At 44.4% G+C, this 22,922-nt stretch overlaps 2 protein-coding genes across 2 annotated transcripts in view; one reads left to right on the forward strand and one right to left on the reverse strand.

Annotated features, from left to right (window-relative positions):
- The window catches only part of CNOT10 (CCR4-NOT transcription complex subunit 10), a 28,905-nt gene extending 23,821 nt beyond the window's left edge, over positions 1-5,084 (forward strand). Inside the window, exons 14-19 of the mRNA XM_021387389.1 lie at positions 193-306; positions 1,072-1,202; positions 1,900-1,935; positions 2,028-2,155; positions 3,069-3,144; positions 4,794-5,084. Of these exons, the coding sequence (XP_021243064.1) occupies positions 193-306; positions 1,072-1,202; positions 1,900-1,935; positions 2,028-2,155; positions 3,069-3,144; positions 4,794-4,948 (640 nt within the window). The 3' untranslated portion in view covers positions 4,949-5,084. The remainder of the gene's footprint in view (positions 1-192; positions 307-1,071; positions 1,203-1,899; positions 1,936-2,027; positions 2,156-3,068; positions 3,145-4,793) is intronic.
- The window catches only part of TRIM71 (tripartite motif containing 71), a 58,939-nt gene continuing 42,880 nt past the window's right edge, over positions 6,864-22,922 (reverse strand). Inside the window, exons 3-4 of the mRNA XM_021387986.1 lie at positions 16,668-16,802; positions 6,864-14,534 (exon numbers count right to left, since the gene is read on the reverse strand). Of these exons, the coding sequence (XP_021243661.1) occupies positions 13,083-14,534; positions 16,668-16,802 (1,587 nt within the window). The 3' untranslated portion in view covers positions 6,864-13,082. The remainder of the gene's footprint in view (positions 14,535-16,667; positions 16,803-22,922) is intronic.

Here is a 22,922-nt window from a genome sequence, read left to right on the forward strand (position 1 = left end):
TCATACTAAGAATGCAGTGAGGGACTGTGTGCTCTTTGCTCCTGCTTCCAATTCTTTTTGTATTCTGTGTGTAATGCTAGCGTGTCTTTATCTGGATTTGCTGGGCATTTGTTAAAGAAGCAATTTCACAGCTGCATTTGAAATCGCAGAATATTTAACACATTGTCTCCCCGCTTTTCTTTTCTCCTCCAGGTGCTCCATACTTGCCTGTAGTGCTTACGTGGCCCTGGCTCTGGGAGATAACCTTATGGCACTGAATCATGCAGATAAGCTCCTCCAGCAACCGAAGCTGTCAGGGTCTCTAAAGTAAGTCTGACGTCATCGTTCCTTCCTCTTCAGCCCTACTTTTTGCTGAAAGCTCTGAGCTGAAGCTTCTCGTGTCTGTAGTAATGGTATTATTATGGTAGTAATGGTATTTGGCAAACTGGTAACGTACTGGTGGTGAGCAATCTGCCTTCTGCCAATTTGAACTGCTGGAGGCAGCATATTCTAGAAGGTTCCGTGTCAATTAATTTCTGTGGCTCTCTTCAAGCTACTGTAGAAGCTCACCTTTTTGCAAAGATTAAAGCAGGGCTTTAGAGGAGTTTGCAAGGTAACAGCTTTTGGAAAGCTGTTTGTGCCCTGTGGACAGGCCTGCAGATGGGTGGTGTCCGTAGGAACTCAGCATACAAATATCTTAGAGAATTAATTATTATTGAATGCTTACTTAACACCTCCAATTATAGGTGTCTTGGTATCCAAGGGGTGTTTGTGTAAGCGTTTATTTTTTTAATTCTTGGAAGTAAAGCCATACCAAAGTACTGTCTGTCCGGAACATTGGTCCCTGTGTATGAATTGGTTGTCATTACTCGGGTGTGGAATTCTTCACAGCGCTGGAGTCTAAACAACGCGTGTCAGAGTGGAGTATTACGACAATACTTCACAAGCAAGCTAACTTTGTGATTTGTAACATTTATTTAGTAGTAGTTTTCAGATGCTCAAGTTAAAGTCTGAATTCAGTTTGTTTTACATGAGAGCAGTGAATTTTGAGGGTTATCATGCTTACGCTTGTACCTGACTCTACTGTTGTAGGTTTCTTGGGCATTTGTATGCAGCAGAAGCTCTCATCTCTCTTGACCGAATATCTGATGCCATCACTCACTTGAACCCTGAGAACGTCACCGATGTTTCCCTCGGGATCTCCTCAAATGAGCAGGATCAAGGTTAATGAATCCACTCTTCATTAGAACTGGCTGCGCTATCAGTTGCCTCCCTGCTGTAACTTTTACGTAAATATAGTGATGATGAAGACACCTCATTTTAAGACCGTAGATTATTTGGGTCTGGTTGGTTGCTTTGCTGGTTTCTACAGGATTCAGCTCCTGCTTTATCTTTTGCACGTTTGCCATTCCTTTGGAGTGTCTAATTCTGTAATATATAAATATGTAGGACTGTGTATTCTAGTGTTCTGGCTTGTTTAAGCCTAATTTTTTTTTAAACTCCTTTTGTTAAATAAGAAGTTATGGCTAAGATTGGGCTTCATACTTTCTCTTCTAGCTTTTTAATCTCTAAACCAGGATTTGGAGTATGAGTGAAATTTACAGGAGCAGGAAGAACATAGTTCATCTGTACCGTGATTTTCTTGTAGTGCTAGTGTGTTCTGGAGCAGAAAAATATGTCAAGGGCCCACCTGTATGGTTAAGACTACAGCAGCTCTGACCTCAGTAATGTCTGCAGTTCAAACTTCATCGCTCCCTTCTGCTCTAGGGCAGACTGATGTTTTCGTCCTCAATGTTAGACCATGAAAGAAGCAGCAAATTTGTATCTGCTGCCCTGTGACGATGATTTTTGTAATGACCTTGAAAAAGTTGACAGAAAATGATATATTTTTTGATTGTTCTTTTTTTTTTTAATTTGTAGGGTCTGATAAAGGAGAGAATGAGGCAATGGAGTCTTGTAAGTACCAGCCAGCATATCCAGCAGAGTACAGGAACTTATGTGGGTGGTTCAGAATAAAAGATAATGATAATAATTCATTTTACGTGCAGCTGGCAAGCAGACCCCCCAGTGTTATCCCAGCTCGGTCACATCTGCGCGAACAATGATGCTGTTTAACCTTGGCAGCGCTTACTGCTTGCGGAGCGAATATGACAAAGCTCGGAAGTGTCTCCATCAGGTACGGAAGACGAATCTCAAGGTGGCTGTAGGGACAAATGTGCTTCCTTCAACCATGTGCCATTTAGACCACAGCAAATCCTGATGGTTTCATAGCTCAGGTGTACCTGTTGACTTTGCTGAGATGGTGGCTCTGTTCTGCCTTTGTCAACTAATCTATAGGAGTAACATAAAGGAATTCCAAAGTTCTTACTTGTGTGAACAGTTCAGTACTGTTTTTTTTTTTTCTAGATTATGTCATAAGAGCAGAATAGTAGGGAGCCATTTCACTTCTCCTGTTTTGTTTAATGGTTAGATAGTAATTGTTGTATTCTAGGGAAGTTCTCAAGGGCTTTGGCTCCATGTGCAGGGATTAGTTTGGGGGCTGCTGTGGGAACTTCTGCAGAGCTGTGCTGTTCTGAAGGTCAGCTCAGGACTCAGCTCAGCTGGAACACAGGGACGTACCTGCAAGCCAGCTGAAATCAGTGGTGTGCCAGTGCAGTACATCAAGAGTAGGAAGTCAGATATGGTGTCTGCGTAGAAGACAGCATCATTAACTTTGTGGGTGAAAAATATTAGTATATGGAAAGCTTAAGATGATCCTTCTTAACTTTGAACTTTGGAGCAGTGGAGGTTACCTTCACCTCTCGGCAGGAAGTTGCAGGTTGGCCCAAGAATGACAGACTCATACTGACAGAAGTGTACAGCAGATGGTGCTACTAATTAGCGTGAAGCAATCTTGCAAGGCAGACAATCTTTCAGTCTCTCCTCGCAGGAAATAAACCTAACGGAGTATATTAGTTTGAAAAGTTTTGCATGATGAAAGATCAGTTTTTGTTAGGCAAGGTGGTGGTCAGGGTCTGCTCAAGGGGCACTCTTTGAGCTGGGCCTTTCTCTTAAGCACTTGTTCTCCTCACCCTCTTTTTCTCAATCAGGCTGCTTCACTGATCCACCCCAAGGAGATCCCTCCGGAGGCCATCCTGCTGGCCGTGTATCTGGAGTTACAGAATGGTAAAGAATTTTATTCCTTTTCTCTTCTTTTCCTGACATCAAAACCGCTAACTTAATGTGTAAGCTGCAGTGTTGAATGCAACTTCTGGCATTTTTATCATCTTTCCTTGAAGCCTATGACTAACGTAGCCAAAGTTGTAGAACACATCCATAACGTTTTAAAATGTTGTGTCAGTCCTGATTTGGGATTTATGAGAAGGACCAGAGCTGTCATCAGAGTTCTGCCAGGATTCTGAACGATGCCCTTCAGGTGCTGTCTCCATTTTATGCTGACACGGATCTGCCTATGGATCTCTGCACCCTCATCTCCATGGAGCAATTGCTTGCGAACGCACGGGGTTTTTTTCTGTTTATGTTTGTTTGTTTTATGGCTTCATAGCAGTTTGTGTCTTGGTAGAAGGCAGGGGATGTTGGTACTTGGCTGGCAATTCCTGCTGCTAGGCCTGCAGAACCCTCCTGCTCTTACATGCTGCTGACTTCCTAACCATGCATCTTCTGAGCTGAAATCTTTTACACTTTGTGCAGAAGCCAGCAGTCCTAGAGAGTTTCAGTAATCTGGAATGGAGCTTATACTATAAAAAGAGGGCTTGAAAGGCTTTCCGTTAAAAGGCAACAGCTCAAATCCAAGTTTTGCAGAGGAGCTTTCTCAAAGGCTGTGTAGCGAGTACTCTAACAAAGCTCATAACTTTGATAGCTCTCTTCCAAATCCATCCTTTTCATGAAAACATTTCAAAAAATAAATCTATATAATAGGAAGCAGGAAATCTTGCACTTGTGTTCTGCAGTGTGAGCTGACTGCTCAGTGCCTTTGGTTCCCTTTTAGGTGAACCAAGGTTCACTCAGGTGTGAAGGAACCAAGGTTCCTTCAGGCGTCTCACATCACAGGGATGCAGGGGACTTGAGCATTTGTATTCAGTACTGAGGCTTACTAAGTTCTCCTTACAAAGATGCTTCCAAGTTGGAATTCTGGCGATGTTTCCTTCTGTAACAAAGAAGCACAGAGTGGATGAGGGTACCAAGTCGGCTTTACTTTTCACCCCCTTTGAAGTGTAACCAAAAGGGGCTAAGGAGATACCTTGTTCTGTAAGTGGCAACAGAAAGGCACTTCTCTTCTGAAAATCAAACTGTCATGAAAGCAGTGTATTTGGTAAGGTGGCAAAAAATTCTTTTTAGAACTTAACTGCTTTTCTCCTACAATTAGAGAAGTTTTAAGATTTTTTTTCTGGTTATATTGCTGTTCGCTTGGTGAGCCATACATAGGAGAAAATGACATTTCTTCTTTTCAGAACGTATTTTACGTACACCCTTGGCACTTGCCTGACTTTTCCTCAGTGTGACACTGTGAGGGCTCCAGCTCACCCTGCGTCACACTGTACACACAAGGGACAAGAGGTGCCCCACACTTCAGCAGGGGCTCTGCACCTTCCAGCTCAGAAATGTAGCTTGACGTCTTCTGCTCACCATAAGTAGAATCAAGCACTGCGCTTGTTTCAGACTTTTTCAATGCTTGTCATGTCCGTGTTAGCCCCTTGCTGAATGGGAAGCGTGCTTGTGGCTGGCTCTGGCTGCAGGGCTGATAGGGAACTGACACCGCAGCTCAAGAATCGCTGCTCTCACAACAGAGCTGTTATTGCTGTTTTCAATTGCAGGCAACACTCAGCTGGCATTGCAGATCATCAAGAGAAACCAGCTTCTCCCTTCTGTGAAAACGCTGTCGGACATGCGGAAGAAGCCCGTTTTCCAGCCGGTCCACTCCCTCCAGCCCATTCAGATGCCAACTTTCACCGCTGTGCAGAGGAAGTGAGGGTCTGTTGAGCTCGCTGCTGCCCTTCCTGGGAGGGCTGGGGATTTTGTATATTTTTTTAACCTCGGACATCTGCGTACCCGGATTGCTGGAGTGTGTTCCTTTATGTAAATTTTTAATAAAACACTTAAATGTCTCCAGTCCTGTTGTCTTGTTGGTAAGGGTTGGAACAGAGGTTGGGATCCATTTGAAACACGAATGGTCTGTAATGTGGCAAATGGCATGTTTAAGTGTGTAATCTCTGCTCTGTTTGAAGGGGTGAGATGGGAGAGCAGTAAATGTGAGGGAAACACTGTTTATCTGAAGTTATGCTGACACAGCAGTTGTGCAGTATGGGTGCTGTGTTTTCACCTCGATGGGAAAGCTCATGGGTATGGATATGACAGAGCCTGAGCATGAAGGGGAATTTGTACCACGTCCTGCAACCAGCGTGCCTCTCTTGTGCTATCATCTTTATTTCTGATGTTTTTTTTCTGCCTTTTCTGCTCAGACCAACGTCAGACAGCAATAGGAACGAGGACAATTTGCTTACTTATTTACTGTGAACACAGGCAGAGAGCTGAGGCATCCAACCTTCGGCCTTAACCTAGAGGGAAGTGAACCAGGGCCCAGCATGGCAGGTAGCTGTTTCCCCTGCCCCCTGTCTGCCCAGTTTGTGCTGTTTCAGCTGTTCTGAGCCACCTCGGGAGAACCAGGACCCCACCTTATCTCCTGCTGTGCTCACTGTGGGCACTGTACTTTGCCTCCAGGCCCCTCGGGGCACACACACCAGCTAACCTTCCCCAGCAGGGAAGGTCACAGAGCTATCTGGCTGCTGGGGAGGGGAAGCCTGAAAGTCCTGCTCATAGGAATGTGCACGTGAGCTTGCTCCAGTTGGGGGCAAATAGGGGACACCCAGTACCCAAGATGTTAAATGGGAAAAAGCCACAGCTGCTGGTAATGGCACTGTATCAGTCTGTTAAACAAGGCATAAGGTGCAGTGTGGCTACATGCACCCCTCCCTTCACGTAGGATAAAGGCTGAAGCAGTGCAGCGGCACGCTTTGGCACAGCCTTTCCATTTGGGTACCAGCCAGCCCTGGGTCTTCCTTGAGGTTGTCAGAGTGCTGAGCCAATGGGTACGTCACGTTTCTGTCGGTTGGTGTAGGAGTGGCACCCAACGCTGTCCCCAGGTAGGGGGGGAGCAGTCGGGGTGGATCGGTATCACCTTTCTGTAACGGGGGGAGCCCCAGTGCCGCTGCGTGGTTCACGTCAAAGCAGACTGACCGATTCCGTACAAAAAGGTCCGAGCCGCTTGCTGTGTGGTCCCACGTCCTGAATGGAGAGGATTCTTCCCAGCCCTTCCCAGCCCCCTAAGGAATGCGGCGCATTCACATGCAAAACCGCAGCGCGACGCCCGCAGGCATGCAGCACTGCCCCGGCTGGGGGTGCAGCCTGCGTCCCCGTCCCCGCCCGGAGCTCTCATCGCAGCGCCCATCAGCCCCGCTGCAGGACGATGGCTGCGCCTCTGCCCTCGGGGCCGCACCGGCCGGAGCGGCTGCGGGACGCTGCGGCTTCCTCACAGCGAGGGGTCAGGGCCGGGGGCAGCTCCCAGACGAGGGGCAGCGCTGGGCTGGACGTGAAGAGCGGCCCAAGCGAGTCACCGAGCCCAGCACGTCCCAGGCTCCCGTCCCCACCGCAGAAGGAAACTGCACCGCGACTTACGCCTCTCCGTAGCACCTCACACTCCTCCTCCTCCCCTTTCAGGGCCGTGCCTCCAGTTCAGGTTTTCAGTAGTTATCTCAGTAGTACCGCGGCAGCATCACCGGCCGCAGACAGGCAGGCTCATAGCCACGAGGCAGCCTGCTCGCTTTCTTTTGCATCCTGACAGAAGACTTCACTGATTAATACAGAAAAACACACACACGGATTTGCCATGAAAAAAACTCCTCACATTTATTTGATTAAACAAAAATAAAATAAACTGCATAGGAACATTTTAAAGTCCAGAGAGACACTGACTTTGTTTTAAGGCTGCCAGTAGCTGATACATCATCTCCTTGCTACATCCTTCAGCCTTCCCTATGGACCACAGAGATACATTCAGAAGCCTCCAGTAACACAAAAAGTTCTAACGTTTTGCTCACTTATCCTACGTAAAAGTTAGCACATAACCTGTCACGCTTTCCTTTCCGCAGTACTCAACGCCCCGCATCTCAAACGCTGCCTTTTGTCCAAGTAGAAATGCGATGCCCTGTTTGGAGCACGGAGGTTCTTGTCACAGCCTGTTTCATTATCCATTAGATATAAAAGCTCTGAGCAGCTCATTAAAAGCCGAGCACTGTCTGTCCTGCTGAGACGTTTGTATTATTATGAGGAGAGCAGCATGATTAATCACTAAAGGAGAAGGAGAACAACTGCAGCAGAACAGGAAACTACAAACCCAATTGTCTCAAGATGCCCGACATTCAAGGGCTGACAAAACCATTCTGGGCCCCGATACAAGCCCGCGTCGAGGCAACATGTTACGCCCCGGTAATGAAGTTTTGTACGATGGGGCCGTACTCTACAGTCAATTAAAGGAGGAGAGATTAAATTAAACGCGATTTGTCACGCACAAGCTTCAAGTGAGCGACCTCCATGTTGTTCCGGGCTTCCCATTTCTACCCGAGGAAGCCAGGCGGCACGTGACAGGTGATGCGCAGCACGACAGGCCACATACAGTAAGAACCCCCCACCAACGCCGGTGACTAACCACACCTTACAACCTAGTTAAAAACTTCTCAGTCGTCTTAGAAAAGAAACTAAAAACAAAACCCAGAAACAGACATCTCTCCCTCGGAAGGAAAAACTACTACGCTGTCTGAAAAGGACTCTACAAACCTATAAAAGGACTTTTATTCTTTTTTAACTAGTCTGGTAGCTCAAAAGGAAGTTACTCAGCTACGTCACTACACAGACACTTAACATTCAGTCAGTAAGGCTCTATGAAAAGAGCTTAAAAAATTATCTACCTGAGTTTGTAAGTTGATACAATCATTAATAGAAGGTCTAAGACCATGCAGGTACACAAAGCATTTTTAGAACCACTATTGGTTAAACAATGATGGAAAAGATGCCACTCTGGCTCGTCAACCCGTAAGATCACTTAGAGACATCAATGTACATTTTCCACCATAACATTTACCAAACCCAACACAGCCCAACAATATTAGGGAGTTTCCGTACCCGCTTCTGTCACCCCCCACATGCGAGCGGAGGAAGAAAAGAGATCTTCCAATACAGCGATCTGAAAATGTGCTTCTGCGACTTCACAGGTAAAGCAAGGGGCACGCTGCATGTCACTATTAAAGTTGCGTAAAAACCCAACATACTGGTTTTCAACAGCCTCTTCTGACAATATCTGAACTTAAATCGCCCTCCAGGAATAGGAACTTGGTTGCTTTGTCATGGTGGAAAAAATCCCATTGTGTCAAGAAAGCTACTGATATAATCACCAAGTCTAAAAAAAAATCAGTATCCGGATTCCCTTTGAGCATTTGGTATAGCACTGTGATTACAGCAACCATCGCATCAGTCTGTCCAAACAGGAACAGGACATACTTGGAGGTGTGCATAAAAGTTTCTCTTGTAGAGAGAAGACCTAAAGGTCTTAAAGACGTAAGAACACTGTAAATGGACAAGGAGTATGTCAGCCAGTAGTGTCATAATACTGAATGAAGTTTACATCTCCATACTTAGTAGTGAAAACGGAACAAACTCAAGTGTTTCAGGTATCTTAGTCCTGTTTGCCAGAAGAAACGAACCTTTGGTTTCATTTACAGATTCCCTAGCAAGGGCAGCTTACCATTTCCACGGGCAGGTAGAAAAACGCCAACAAAAGCAAGAAGTCATCATATTGTATACACTATCTGTTTCAATTAAATGCCTGTCCAAAAAGCAGGATGAATCCTTTCCCAAGGCAGATTTCTCAGCTATTTCTCAAACCTGTCTGATGCTAAATTGAGGTAGATGATTCACTTCTGCAAAGTGAGGTAGAACTTCAAGAAAAAGATAGTGGCATCTCTCGTTGTGCATCTTGTACCACATCGGACTGGGTTTCAAACTCCCAAGGACTTGAAGACCAAAAGGTACAATATTTGTCTAACACAAGTACCAGTGTTCATTTTTATACAGTTCCAAACTGTGTCTAAATATCTCTCTATTTTTAAATACCTCTCACCTTTTGGCACCGTTTGGCTTACACTCCTTTAAAAAAAATAAACAAAACACTTTGGCACGATTTCTCTTAAACCTGAACTGAATAAAGAAATTTTATGATCAAAGATACAGCCAGATAAGACTACCTATCTGCACTCTTCAGTTTTGATTTTGGTTTCACTGTAACAAAACAGACCGGGCCCATTTTCCTGCAATTCTAAGGGAACGCTACACCCAAGCGCCTCGTTCTTCCTTCCCTCACCTTAGTTATGTCTGGCCCCAATATGCATCAGTTTTCAGGTGTTGTCCTCCTTTGCTCACTTACTTTACAGTTATGGGCTTCCTTTAAGCTATTTAAAAGGTACGAAACAAAAGGAGTGAATTATCTGAAGGAGCTGCATTATCAAGTACTGTATCTGCTTCAGCTTGGTGCTGAAGTTCCTGCTTAACTGAGAAAGAACAAGATTGCTTCCCAGGCTGACCCTGGAGCAGCCATACTGACTGCTGATAACATTGTCAAGCAAGTTTACCGAGAGCCACCGGTTTAACCTAGCAAGGTGGAATTCCTTTGGGAGTTCTAGTCAACAGGTCTGTTACCCACATCTCTTGTTCGCCAGTGCTAGAGCTAAGAGAAAGAGGCACAAGCTCACCTCGGCCTTCTCCATGCCACCTCCACTGGTTCAGAAGATTACTCCGAACACTTCGGCTTGTTTGGTTTGCAATCCAGCTTCAAAGCCTTGCTTTTTTTTCCCCCCATGCACTTTCACCGTGTATGTTATGATACTGAGGCATTAACCTTAGAACACACACAGCCCAGGAACATACATGGGAAAAAAGCAAGGTTTGAGTCTCGTTAATTCATTGTATATTACTTTCTAAAAGCTCCTATGGGGCATCTGCTGTTGGCATTGAACTTGTTTATTTATTGTTGCTTATTTTCATTGCATATAAAACACTCCATTTTATAAGCTACACTACTGCTTTTCAATGAGACCAAGCGTGCTTAGCACTACGACAAAGATCCGCAATTATTCTGCGTAGCTACACAGTAGTGTTTTTAAAACAAAAAAGCTCCCCGACATGTGAGGCCTAATGGTTTTGTTGTTTGTCAGCAAATCCACTGATTAAGCAGACAGCAACTTAAGAAGTTGAAGTCACTCCTCTTCCTGAGGGAGCTGGACTGGTGGTTTGTGCAATGGCTCCATACAAAATAGCAGAGGGCGACTTCTACGTCACCTTCTACACAGTGCAGGCTGGAGAGAGGCAAGAATGTTTCTGCTGTTCAACACAAGGGTGAACACACACTTAGCCTTTTTTTTTTTTTTTTAATGCCTGGAAAACAATTCCCTTCTCCCAGCCCCAGAGAAGGGGAGAACCCAACAAGCATTAAAGCAAAAGAGCATTTCTAGAACGCTCTAAACACTGGCAGCCGCTCAGGTCAAGATATTAATAGACCCGGCATTTTTATTAAGACATGACAGGATAAATGCAAGGACACTGCAAACTAAATATTAAAGCTTTTTAAACCCATTTTCTTTGGTATCTAGATCTTGCAGGGTATTCATTTTCACAGCCCAAACTTCAAATAATTCTTGGACTGAATAATACAAAACAAACAGGGACATCTGCCACAAATGTTGGCCACCCCCAAGAAGGGAGGCATGGACACAAGTAGAACTTGAAGCTGAAGGTAAATTAGGTTTCTCTCATACCCATATGTTGAGTGGCCACACAAGTTTAATGACAGACATCTGTATAAAAGATTATCCTTTTGAAGACTATTTTTAAACCATGCTATCCTAAGATTAAGCCCAGCTGAAACACACTGCTTTGAAGAGTTTGCTTCCTCGAGGCTTTGGCTGAAAGGCAGCACAGTTACTTCTTATTTAATTTAGGTGTTTTTCCTTACCCTTCTTTTAAAAGAGGTTTTGCCATCTTGTTGAATCTGTTTCTTTCTGGTCCTTTAGTTTAAGCCTCCCTTAAGAGAAGGAGGTCTGTATGCAACACATCAGGATTTCTACAAAACCCAGAAAGTCAAACACTCCTTGGAGGGGAAAAGCAGCAAGAAGGAAAGTGCACCTTGTGATTTCTCACAAATTTGTAAAGAGCCTTTCAATCTCAGGACACCTTTGTGCATGGCAGCTGGCAGCGGGATGAACCCTTTGCTCCGAGGATGGTTAAGGCCCTTCAGACTTTCATAGTGACCATGCCTATATATCAGAGACCTTCTCTTGCAAGCAGTAATGTAGATCCCAAAGCATTTCTGAGGCAAAGACTGGATAATCCTTCCATCAACGAGTGACAGAAAAGCCCCATTCCCTACTTCAAACCATTGCCACTGAATGTCTTATCCAGAGGGTAAAGAGACAGCTCTAGAAACCACATCTGCACTAACAGCCAAATGGGAACTGGAAAAAAAGAATAAAACTAAAACTTCCGAGGGACTCAAAGTCCTTGGTATGTTAGAAAGATCTCTGTTCTCCCAGAAAGTTTCTGCTTCTCAAAAAAGCAATTTTTATATCCCTGAAAGGGCTCATTTCCCCCCCGCCTCCAAACTTTTAAGGATCATATTCGGTTATTTTACACAGAATTCTTTGGTACTGCCCTGGAAAATAAAAAAATAAAAAATAAAAATAAAAAAAAAAAAGCAAATTTTCATCTTGATGCAGTTTGCCTTAGGCTGGAACTCATAGCTTTTCACTTTGATCTGTAGCAAGAACTACATGGAGCCACAGGCTCACCCCCACCCTAAAAACTAAAGCAGAGCTTCTGGACTTCTCCAGTTCAGCTCTCTGGGGAAGACAGAAGATGAAAAAAGTCGTATCTGTCACTGATAAAGTTATTGCAACCCTCTAAACTTAAGAGACTTGAATTCTCCAAAACTCACCCTGAATCTCCAAAGCTGTGCTTATTTCTTAATTTTGGGAAAAGGTACCACTTCTGTTCTAACAAATCCACTGAACTTTTTTTTTCTTAAAGGCTCTCTATGGGGAGGAAGAAAAAAAACCCAGTCGTTTCTCAAGAACATAAATCAAGGGTTGATTTTTCCTTGCTTCAGTGCCCCCTGTAACCTCTGTTACCCAGATTAGGCGCACATATTGATAAAAGAAACTAACTTTTTTTTATAAACTAATTTAGCTTTCAGGTGAAAGGGGTAAAAAAAAAACACCTCAAAAACAGGTTACATTAAAGAAAGTGTTGCTTTTTTGTCTAAACTTCACAACAACTGTACTAAGCCACTAAAATGAACAATTTGGTTTCAACTCAAAAAAAATTGTGCATTTTCATCAGCTTCTCTTTGTGCTGTTGGATTACTGTGTTTCAGAAAAAAATACACAGAAATGCCAAAAAGATGCAAACTCACTCTTCCTGGCGAGTGAATCCCACTCACTTCCACAAAACGTTCAAAGTCTTCTGGGAACAAAACGCTGTGCTCACCAGTAAATCAAACACACTGAGGTATAAAAAGGAGAACAGGAAAAAGTTCTCTGCTGCAGCAGCAATTCAAAAAAAAAACATATCCCCCCTCCCATGTCCCCACCCACAGAAATGCAGTATGGTCAGGAACACAAGTTCTCTACAAATATCTACTATCATTTTCTCCATTAAAAAAAGTGATATAGAGCCTTTTTGGCTTAGCCTACGGAATTCACCACACAAACCACCTAATGTGCACAGCAACACATGTTTGTGCATGAAACCCCATCAGGGGAGAGGTAAAATTTTCTGAACTGCGAGCGTGTTGGGATGGGGAGCGGGGGAGAGAAACCGGGGAGGGAAGGGAGGACAATGAGGTAGATAGAATTTAACTTTACAGGCTCACTCCCTGCAGAAAAGATAAGTACATTCATCTGTAAAAAAATTAAAGATGAGGTAGGTTTGAATCAACGTTGTATTTTTTCATTTTTTCTTCGAAGAATTTCCCTGAGACAGTTTCTTCCAAATTCAAACACCGATTAGAAGACGAGAATTCGATTGTTTCCAAAGTCGACCACAACAATCATGCCATCAGGGGTGACAGCTATACCTGAAGGACGGTCCATCTGACCAAAGCCGCTTCCCTGAGTGCCGAACTTGCATAAAAAGCTACCATTGGACTCGAATATCTGCACCCGGTGGTTCCTGGAATCGGCCACAATGATGCGCCCCTCTTGATCCACCGCCACTCCCTGAGGGCGCAGGAACTGGCCGTTCCCGCTTCCCTCCGAGCCCAGAAAGCGTGCTGACTGGCAATCTGCATGGATGACCAGAAGGCGATGGTTGTTGAAGTCTGTCACTACCAAGTGGCCCTCGTGATTGAAAGTCACACCTCTGGGGGAATCAAAGTGCTTCCAGAGTGCCCCTTCAAAGCCATACTTGTTAAGAAACACACCATCAGGCCCGAACAACTGAACGCGATGGTTCCTTGTGTCAGAGACCAGGATTTTGCCCTCTGCGTTGACGGCCACATCCCACGGGTAATTGAATTGCCCATTCTTTGTTCCTTTCTCCCCGAACTTCAGAATGAACTGCCCCTCAAATGTGAAAATCTGGATGCGATGATTGTCCTTGTCAGCCACGACGATCCGGCGTGAGACGTCACAGGCCACACCAGCGGGACGATCGAACTGGCCAGGCCGGGAACCTAGCGTGCCAAACTTGTGATGGAAAGTCCCACATGGTTTGAACACCTGGATACGGTTATTGCTGCGGTCAGCCACGATGATGTAGCCTTCTTTGTCTACACTAACCCCCCAGGGGCGGCAGAGTTTCCCATCGCTGTCTCCTTCACTGCCAAACGAGAGCCCGGGTAGCCCAATACCTATGTAGCTGCGCCCAGATTTCACCACAACTTTGAAGGGGCTGTTCTCAATGTGTTGGTTGCACATCATCACAGACACCAGATGCTCTCCCTCTAGCTGCGGACGGTAGCTGACCAGGTAGGTTCCGTTCTGCTGATCACTGACATCTGCCCCAAACAGATTTCCATCTGGGCCCATTACCACTGCAGAAATCATGTCACCTCCTGAAAGGCGAGGCTCACCATCATGGTCATAGCCTATAACTGTGAAAGAGGCTACTTTGCCCTGCAGTGCACGCTTGAGGCCTTCCCCAGTGGCTTTGGTCAGAGGAGCAAAAGCCCCACTACTAACAAAGCCCATTGATTTAATGGCCATATACAACGCCTGGTCAGGGGGTGTGAACATGATCCTGTCATCCTCCTGTGGCTGCAGAAGGCCTCTCACATTCTTGAGCTCCTGCACCTGAGCCAGCATGCGGTCCCGGGCCAGAAGAATATCTATGGTACGGCCTTCCTCCAGGACCTGCTGAACAGCACTGATAGTGTTGTCCAGCTTATTTAGGTTCTGACGTAACTTTTCAACTTGCAAGTAGAGCGACTTAGCTTTGACTTGACGTATCTTTTCCACCTGGGAGAGGATGAGGGGTGGGGAAAAAAAGCACACGTCAGGAAAGACAACCCTTAACACCAAAACACTTCCTAACATCACTTCTACATAAATAGTCATACAGTTGTTGCAGCATGCTGACACGGGATGTGATAAGACCAAGAACTGTCGGACAAGTCTTTAGAAATCATGATGCAGAGGAGCAGAAATGAGGAAAAGCAATTATTTAACCAAATTCAGATGATTATTTTCTCCAATCCTCCAGTTAAAAATCTTACATTCTTGCCCCATGGAACTGCTGTGTTAGTATTCTATGTGAAAAGAAGATTTGCTTCTTTAGTAGCTAATAATGACTAGAAGGTAGTTGCAAAGTACTTGACAGCTCATCAGAAGGTACATATTATTTTATGACTCTGAAGAGGAAAGAAGTTACTGTGGGCTCTCAGAAAAGAGCAGGGGCCAAGGCTGCTCTAAAAGGAGAACTGAGGCCAATTTCAGAAAGTGGGCTGTTATCACAGAACTCTTAGCCTCCTAAGAGTTGGCATCGGCTAATGGATATGGGTTCTCCTCACTCCCTTGCCTGTCCAAACTGTTTCCATGTGATTGGATAATACTGATATCTCCTGGAATTTTTAGGGTCCACTCACTTTAATATTTCCGTACAAATATAAGCAGCCACGCTGAACTACTGCTTTGAAATAGGATGCCATATAATGCAATTTCAAAGGACACAGACAGCTGCTGCCAGTCCCTTCTCGAGCAATTGAAGCTCAAGCAAAAAATGGTTGTTTGTTTTTGTTTGTTTGCTTTCAGTTAGTTTTGTGTTTGTTTGTTTTTTCATGACTGTGTTTGTCTTTGCTTGTGAAAAATCACTTTGGATCCTTTGGCAAGTACACCTAAATTGCAAAATTAATGAAACATGTAATTGCTTTATTGTTGGAAAAATGTATTTCCTTATGTCTGAATACTTGCTCGGCTGCAGAACAATACCGACAGTGTATTTTTGTGAGGGACAACTCACTGTCTGAAGAGTCCTTGGTTAAACACTGACTAGTTAACAGATGTATAAGAATGTCATTTCATATAAAGCATAATGGCTTTTCAAAAAAAAAAAAAAAAACCAAACACAAGGCTGCTTCTGAAAAAAATAGAGATGCTTCTTCCAACAGCTCATTACAATCACCAGTTTCCAAAAGATTACCAGTCTCAGGTACTTTCTGAACCTTAGCTTTGTTACCCAAAATTATTCACCAGTGCTCTTCACGTGATACCTTAATATACATTCAATCTCTCTACTCTGTTAGAATGATTTCTCACAGCACCACGGTGTGCTAGCAAGAACTACTTTTCCTTCTTAAAATGTTTTATAACCCAAAGAGAACTTGCATTCCTTTAAAGTGCATGTATTCAGCCTCTTGAGATACAAACAGCTCAGGAACAGCTCCTACTTCCCCTGTGCTATATATAATAATAATAATAATAATAATAATAATAATAATAATAATAATAATAATAATAATAATAATAATAATAATAATAATAATAATATCCCAAAAGAAAAGGCTGTCGAGCTTTCTGGGAAAGGCCTAGAGTAGAAAATGAACTCATTCCCCTCAATCCAAGTACCTCAGAAAAACAGCCTTAAAAGTACAGAAGCTATAATTTTTATTAAAATATCAGTACTAAGAAAACAACGTAAATACAAACCTCTCCTTTAGAAGACTAATCTCACTAGCGTAGTTCCACGAAATAACTTTACCAATATAATGGTCATTTTGCTGGCAACAGACCAGAAAATTACCATTTCAACCAAGAGAGGATGCAGGGGAGAAATAACTTAGCAGGATGGCACTACCTCCTGACATCATGTGCCTCAGCACGGGAGATGTGATGCACTGCTGCTGAGCCAGCAGGGGGAGCACCCACCTCACTTGTGTGGCTGAGCTTGCCCAAGGACACAGTATTCCCTATAAAAAACGCTATTTTTTAAGGTTAAGAGATACTTTCAAAACAAAACCAACCACAGGTGGAACCCAGTAACCTGCTCCCTAGCAAACAATGAGTTGACAATAAACAGTGGTGTTTCTGCTTAGTGTACAAGTTAAAGAGTGTTTCCGATATCAAATGTACAAAGCGCAAGGGTGAGGTACATACCTTCCAGAGCAGCTCGCACTCTCGCTCTTCCAAGGCCTTCTTATGTCTAGTAGTCACTGCTTTGACTTCAGACTGTACCACCTTCGCTTTCATCTCAACTTGCTCTGCCACAGCCTGGGCCTGTTCAATACTCAACTGGAGAGAAAAATAACACACTTAGGGCTCAACCAAATCTGTAAGAGCTTACTTACATTTAACTACACCTTTAGGAAAAGGCATAAAGTGACACGTAGATTTTACTAGGCCTTCACCCATTTTGTACAGCTGAGCCTGAATGCTGGCATATATATATATTTTAAATAAATCTATTGTACAGAGCTTATGACTTCACTGTGCCATGCAGCAGTACAGGGGTTTAAAGGACAACTTCTGGGAGCATGAAAATCTCCTGCACTTTACAATTACTGCAGGATATCACAGCTCTGCCACAATAAATCCACTGTTGTTCAGTAGGCATTTCCTGCACAGAACTTGTCCTCCGAGAAGTCAGTTTGTTAGGAACAATGTTGAGAAGCAGCATTCCTTGTTCTGCTCAAGCACTACACGATTTTTTTCACCACAAATCCTTTTAAAGGAAGGCACCATTCAAGACACTCTCATCCCAGCTTCAACATTGCAGTGCTTGTAAATGAAATGGTTAGCTAGCTCACATGCTTGGGAAACTGGAGACAAGAACTGCATTCAGGAGATCATCCAGTTCAGTTATCCATCACCAATCCAGTAACAACTACTGTGTCCCCTGCTGTTGGCAGGTGCAGTTGTCTATTTGCAGCTTGTACCCAGGCACTCATGTGGCTATCCAGGAGCCAAAAAACGGACAAGACACTCTCCATTCTATTATGGATGTCACCAGTGCCTTGTGTTGCCAAAAATGAAGGAGTTGGCAATGTATCTTGCCAACTTCAGGACTGAAACCAATACTCCGCCATAGTAAAATTTAAATAATGACAGTGTGTGCACTTGATGTGTTTGAGAGCCACCACAAATGGAAACCTTGCAAATCAAGCTTCCATGGAGAAAAACAAGCATGTTTTCATGATGGAATGCAATTCGGTCCAGCAGACATCCATCACTAGCTACAGTTACCAGCCCATCTCAAAATTCCTTATTCTTCTCTAAAAAATCTACTCAAAAAAGCAACATTACACAAATACAAATACAAACACAAATACATTAGCAGAAGAGGACAACAGCATGCAGTATTACCTGTACTCTCAGACTGCAAAGTATCTAATGAGAATTATTACATGTGCAAGTCTCTGGGCATTTTATACAAACTGAAAGACAATTTGTTGAAGCCTCAAGGTAGCTACACCTACTGAGTCACACATTTTTACATCTTATTAACCTTAGCTCTGCATAAACGTGAATTGTCACTGGCAGCCAGGATGCCAGTGCCTGCCAACAAAATGCCAATTCCAACATTTCTTTCCAGGATAAGAATATGACCCAGACGTGCCTGGCTAGTTCCCATATGCTCCAGCCACTTCTGAGTAAAAGGTGAAGTGTGAAGTTGTATTGGATTCCTAGTGTCCTCTAGGACACCTCTGCAAGCTTTCTTGTAGCTGCTTCCAGTTGCTGCAAGAAACTTGAAGTAATTATCTTGTTATGGTGGTTCTGACATGGCAACTAATGCTGTAACACAAAGTAATGAGGAGCTGACTGTAAGAGCCTGAAGTAGCAAAGTAGTGTGAAAATTTGTTTTTTTTTCTGGATACCTGGGCTGACTATGGAGGGACCCAAAGCAGGACTTGTCAATTACAATTTTCATCAGTTTTCCAGGTGTCCCATCTTCTGGACATTGAGAACTTGAACCTTAATAGTTTCATCTTGGCTTAATTATAATGTGCCTATGAAATACTTAAGTCTATTTTTCTCTATATAACACTACTTGTTTTCAATAGTGCCAGTTTTTTAAAAATGAACATTATGGTCAGAAGAGTGCAACACTTGAGGAGAAAGACTACAAACAAATGTAGAGCAACTGTAAAGGTGCTGATATCATTGTGTGGTTTCTGCAGTCTTCTACCCAAATTAAATGAGTATGTCCACAATTATATCCACAAAGCACAGTTAATGAAAAAGGCCAACTTAGGTCTCCAACAGAAGAGCCTATTAATCTAAATGCAGAGGCAGAATGTTAAGATTTAAATAATTCAGTTCAGAGAATTATCCATTTGAACACACTGCTGTACAACACAGCACTGTGTGGAATGCACCATGAGTAAAGCCTGTTTAACTCTAAGTGTATCACGGAGCATCAATGTTAAGCTTACCTGACTGTTTAAAAAAAGGTCCTTCCACAGATAATGGATAAAGAACCTTAAATACACACCTCCCTACCTCTCTATGGAAGATTTAAACCTTAAATACTAAGGAATTCAACAGCAAGTTTATCCTTCTTAAAGGATACTGAGGGGGGACAGGGGAAAACCTTTGAGAAGCATATTCTCTGGCAAACCCTCCCTAGATTTTAAAAGTGAATTAGATGAACTAATGAATGAACTTTGTGCATCTCAGGTCAGCCCTCTTCCACCACATTCTGAAGGTGTTCCGCCCATCCACATTGTTTGTTTTCAGTTCCTTGTGTTAAAATGATAGAGGGCTGGTTTCTCAGGATTCTTCTGCCCTGGTGGAGTTTGTGATCTGGAGGAATGCAGGCCTGGCAAAGAGTAAAGTCAGGACCCTGAACTTCAGGAGAGCAAAATTCCGGCTGCTCAAGGAACTGCTGGGTGGGATCCCCTGGGAAACTGTCCATAAGGGCGCAGGAACAGAGCAGAACTGGCAGCTCTTTAAGGACACCCTCCTGAGAGCCCAAGAGCTCTCCATTCCCCAGCAAAAGAAATCGAGCAGAGGAGGCAGGTGACCGGCATGGCTGAGCAAGGACCTGCAGCTTAAACTGAGGGAAAAGAGGGAAATGTACAGGAACTGGAAGCAGGGTTGTGTAGCCTGGGAGGAATATAGGGCTGTTGTCCGCATGTGTTGAGATAGGATCAGGAAAGCCAAGGCGCAGGTAGAGCTGAACTTGGCTAGGGATGTGAAAAATAGCAAGGGGTTCTACAGGTACATAGGCAAGAGAAGACAAGTCAAGGAGAGTGTTCCCCCTCTGGTACATGAGGATGGAGAATTGGCTTCCTCAGACGTGGAAAAAGCTGAGGTGCTCAGTAAGTGCTTTGCCTCGGTCTTCACTAGTGGTCAGGCTCCCCGTGTCTGCCAGGACCCTGAACCTCGAGGTGTGGGTGAGAGGAGCTGATTTTGTCCCACTATAACAGTGGAACAAGTTCGAGACCTCCTCTTGAAACTGAATGTGTGGAAGTCCATGGGGCCGGATGACATCCATCCTAGGGTTCTGAGAGAGATGGGTGATGTGGTTGCCGAGCCGCTCTCCATCATACTTGAAAAATCATGGCTGTCCGGTGAAGTCCCCAGTGACTGAAGAAAGGGAAACACTACTCCCATTTTTAAGAAAGGGAGAAAGGATGACCCGGAGAACTACAGGCTGGTGAGCCTCACCTCTGTGCCTGGGAAGATCATGGAGCAGATCCTCCTGGAAGACATGTTAAGGCACATACGTGACAAGGAGGTGATCCGAGACAGCCAGCGTGGCTTCACCAAGGGCAGATCTTGCCTGACCAATCTGGTGGCCTTCTATGATGAAGTGACGGCATCGGTGGATGGGAGGAGGGTGATGGATGTCATCTACTTGGACTTCTCCAAAGCCTCTGACAGGGTCCCTCATCACATCCTTCTCTCCAAATTGGAGAGGTATAGATTTGAAGGATGGACTGTTCGGTGGATTAAGAACTGGTTGGCTGGTCGCAGCCAAAGGGTTGTGATTAATGGTTCTGTGTCAGGGTGGAGGCCCGTCACGAGTGGTGTCCCCCAAGGCTCAGTCCTGGGACCGGTGCTCTTCAATGTCTTTATCAATGACATAGATGATGGAATTGAGCGTACCCTCAGCAAGTTTGCAGATGACACCAAGCTGAGTGGTGAAGTTGATACACTGGAAGGAAGGGAAGCCATCCAGAGGGACCTGGACAGGCTGGACAAGTGGGCCCACGAGAACCTAATGAGGTTCAACAAGGCCAAGTGCAGGGTGCTGCACTTGGGCTGGGGCAATCCCAGGTATTTATACAGACTGGGGGAAGAAGTACTTGAAAGCAGCCCTGCGGAGAGGGACTTGGGGGTCCTGGTGGACGAGAAGCTGGACATGAGCCAGCAGTGTGCGCTGGCAGCCCGGAGGGCCAACTATGTTCTGGGCTGCATTAAAAGAGGAGTGGTCAGCAGGGAGAGGGAGGTGGTGGTCCCCCTCTACTCGGCTCTTGTGAGGCCCCATCTGGAGTACTGTGTCCAGGCCTGGGGCCCCCAGCATAAGAAGGACGTGGAGCTCTTGGAACGAGTGCAGAGGAGGGCGACCAAGATGATCAGAGGGCTGGAGCACCTCTCCTATGAGGAAAGGTTGAGGGAACTGGGCTTGTCTGGTTTGGAGAAGAGAAGGCTCTGGGGAGACCTCATTGTGGCCTTCCAGTACTTGAAGGGAGCGTATAAACAGGAGGGGGATCGATTGTTTGTGAGGGTGGATAGCGACAGGACAAGGGGGAATGGTTTTAAGCTGAGACAGGGGAGATTTAGGTTAGATATTAGGAGGAAGTTTTTCACACAGAGGGTGGTGACGCACTGGAACAGGTTGCCCAGGGAGGTTGTGGATGCCCCGTCCCTGGAGGCATTCAAGGCCAGGCTGGATGTGGCTCTGGGCAGCCTGGTCTAGTGGTTGGCGACCCTGCACTTGGCAGGGGGGTTGAGACTCGATGATCTTTGAGGTCCTTTTCAACCCAAGCCACTCTATGATTCTATGATTCTATGATTCCAATTACTTGCTTTGGAGCAAGGTAAAACAACTTGGCCATGACAGCCAGTTTCCTCCATCATATAAGCTTCCTACTGTTCCTCTACTAGAGAAATTAACTGCAAACCTTATACAAAGTATAGTTACAGTATGAATATTAGGATTAATTGTTTCAGCAATTGCAGTATTGGTGTGGACACAGCACAGACCACAATAGCTGGGTCAATTTAAAAGGTCAGACTACAAACCGGAAACAAACTAAAATATTCTCACTGCTGGTGGTTAAAGAATTTAAAAGTGCTTTGACACAGGGAGGGCTACAGGAGAGTTTCGCTCATGTCAGACAAACAAAATCACTTTGTCACATGCTGCAGAACAGCACCTTTTGTCTAAAGTTTAAGGTAAAGCAGTAGGGTGGACAGTGACACGTGTAACTGATAACTATCCGCTTCTGTATTAAACTAAGGAATTCATTAAAGCAAGGTACAGAGCAGAAGTACCTAAAGAAAGAAGTACCGCAAGAAATTCAGCCCACTTGATATAAATTCTAGATTTACATTAAGGGCTTACCTGATCATTTGTAACACTGTATTCTCTTTCAAATTTCCTCTCATCTCTGCTGTTAGAGAAAGCATGATTCACTCAACTTCCATTTTGTTTACTAGGCTTCATTTTACGTTCTCCAACCTGCAAGCCATGCACCAGGGGTGTTTGAGCTTACTCAGCGTGACAACACCAGAATGACTGCAGCACAGCAGTGCCATCCTTCTCAGGGATTGGCCTCCCAGCAGTGGGAAGCTCCCACTGAAGGGCAAAGAGGCTCAGGACAACTGAGCAGCTTCCTCCGCTGGAGGAAAATTTCTTAGCTACCTCCCTCCCTCCTTCTCTAACAAGAAGGGTGTTCAAGGTCCAACTCATCTGCTTCATACCAACTCCCCTCAATTTCTATGAGAAAAGAGGCATTGCCTTAATGGATGGCACTCCTCACTGCCAAAGCTTAAGCCTTTGATGCTGGAAGATAAGTCCCTACTTCCATGTTCAGCTAATGACCAGTCCCACTGCAGGCTTCCACATTTCATTTAGAGCACTGCCAAATACTTCACCCAGCGAACACAAATAAAGGCTCTGATCAAAGCAGTTTTATTAAAAAAAAAAAAAGAAAAAAAGAAAAAAAAAGACAACTGATCTACACAAATCAAACTGCATTTTAACACTTTCACCTGCAAATTAACCCCAAATGGGAGCAAGCACTCATTGCTTTACTGTTATGCAAGTGCATTAGATTACATACACATACATACATATATACAATTACACATGTATAGATGTATTTTAAGAACATGACATTTTGAAGAAGCCATCTATCTTTCATCATAACAGATTTACGTTCAGTTTGTGGCCCACTCCTT

This window comes from Numida meleagris, chromosome 2 (genome assembly GCF_002078875.1).
Source record: "Numida meleagris isolate 19003 breed g44 Domestic line chromosome 2, NumMel1.0, whole genome shotgun sequence".
Lineage (NCBI taxonomy): Eukaryota > Metazoa > Chordata > Aves > Galliformes > Numididae > Numida > Numida meleagris.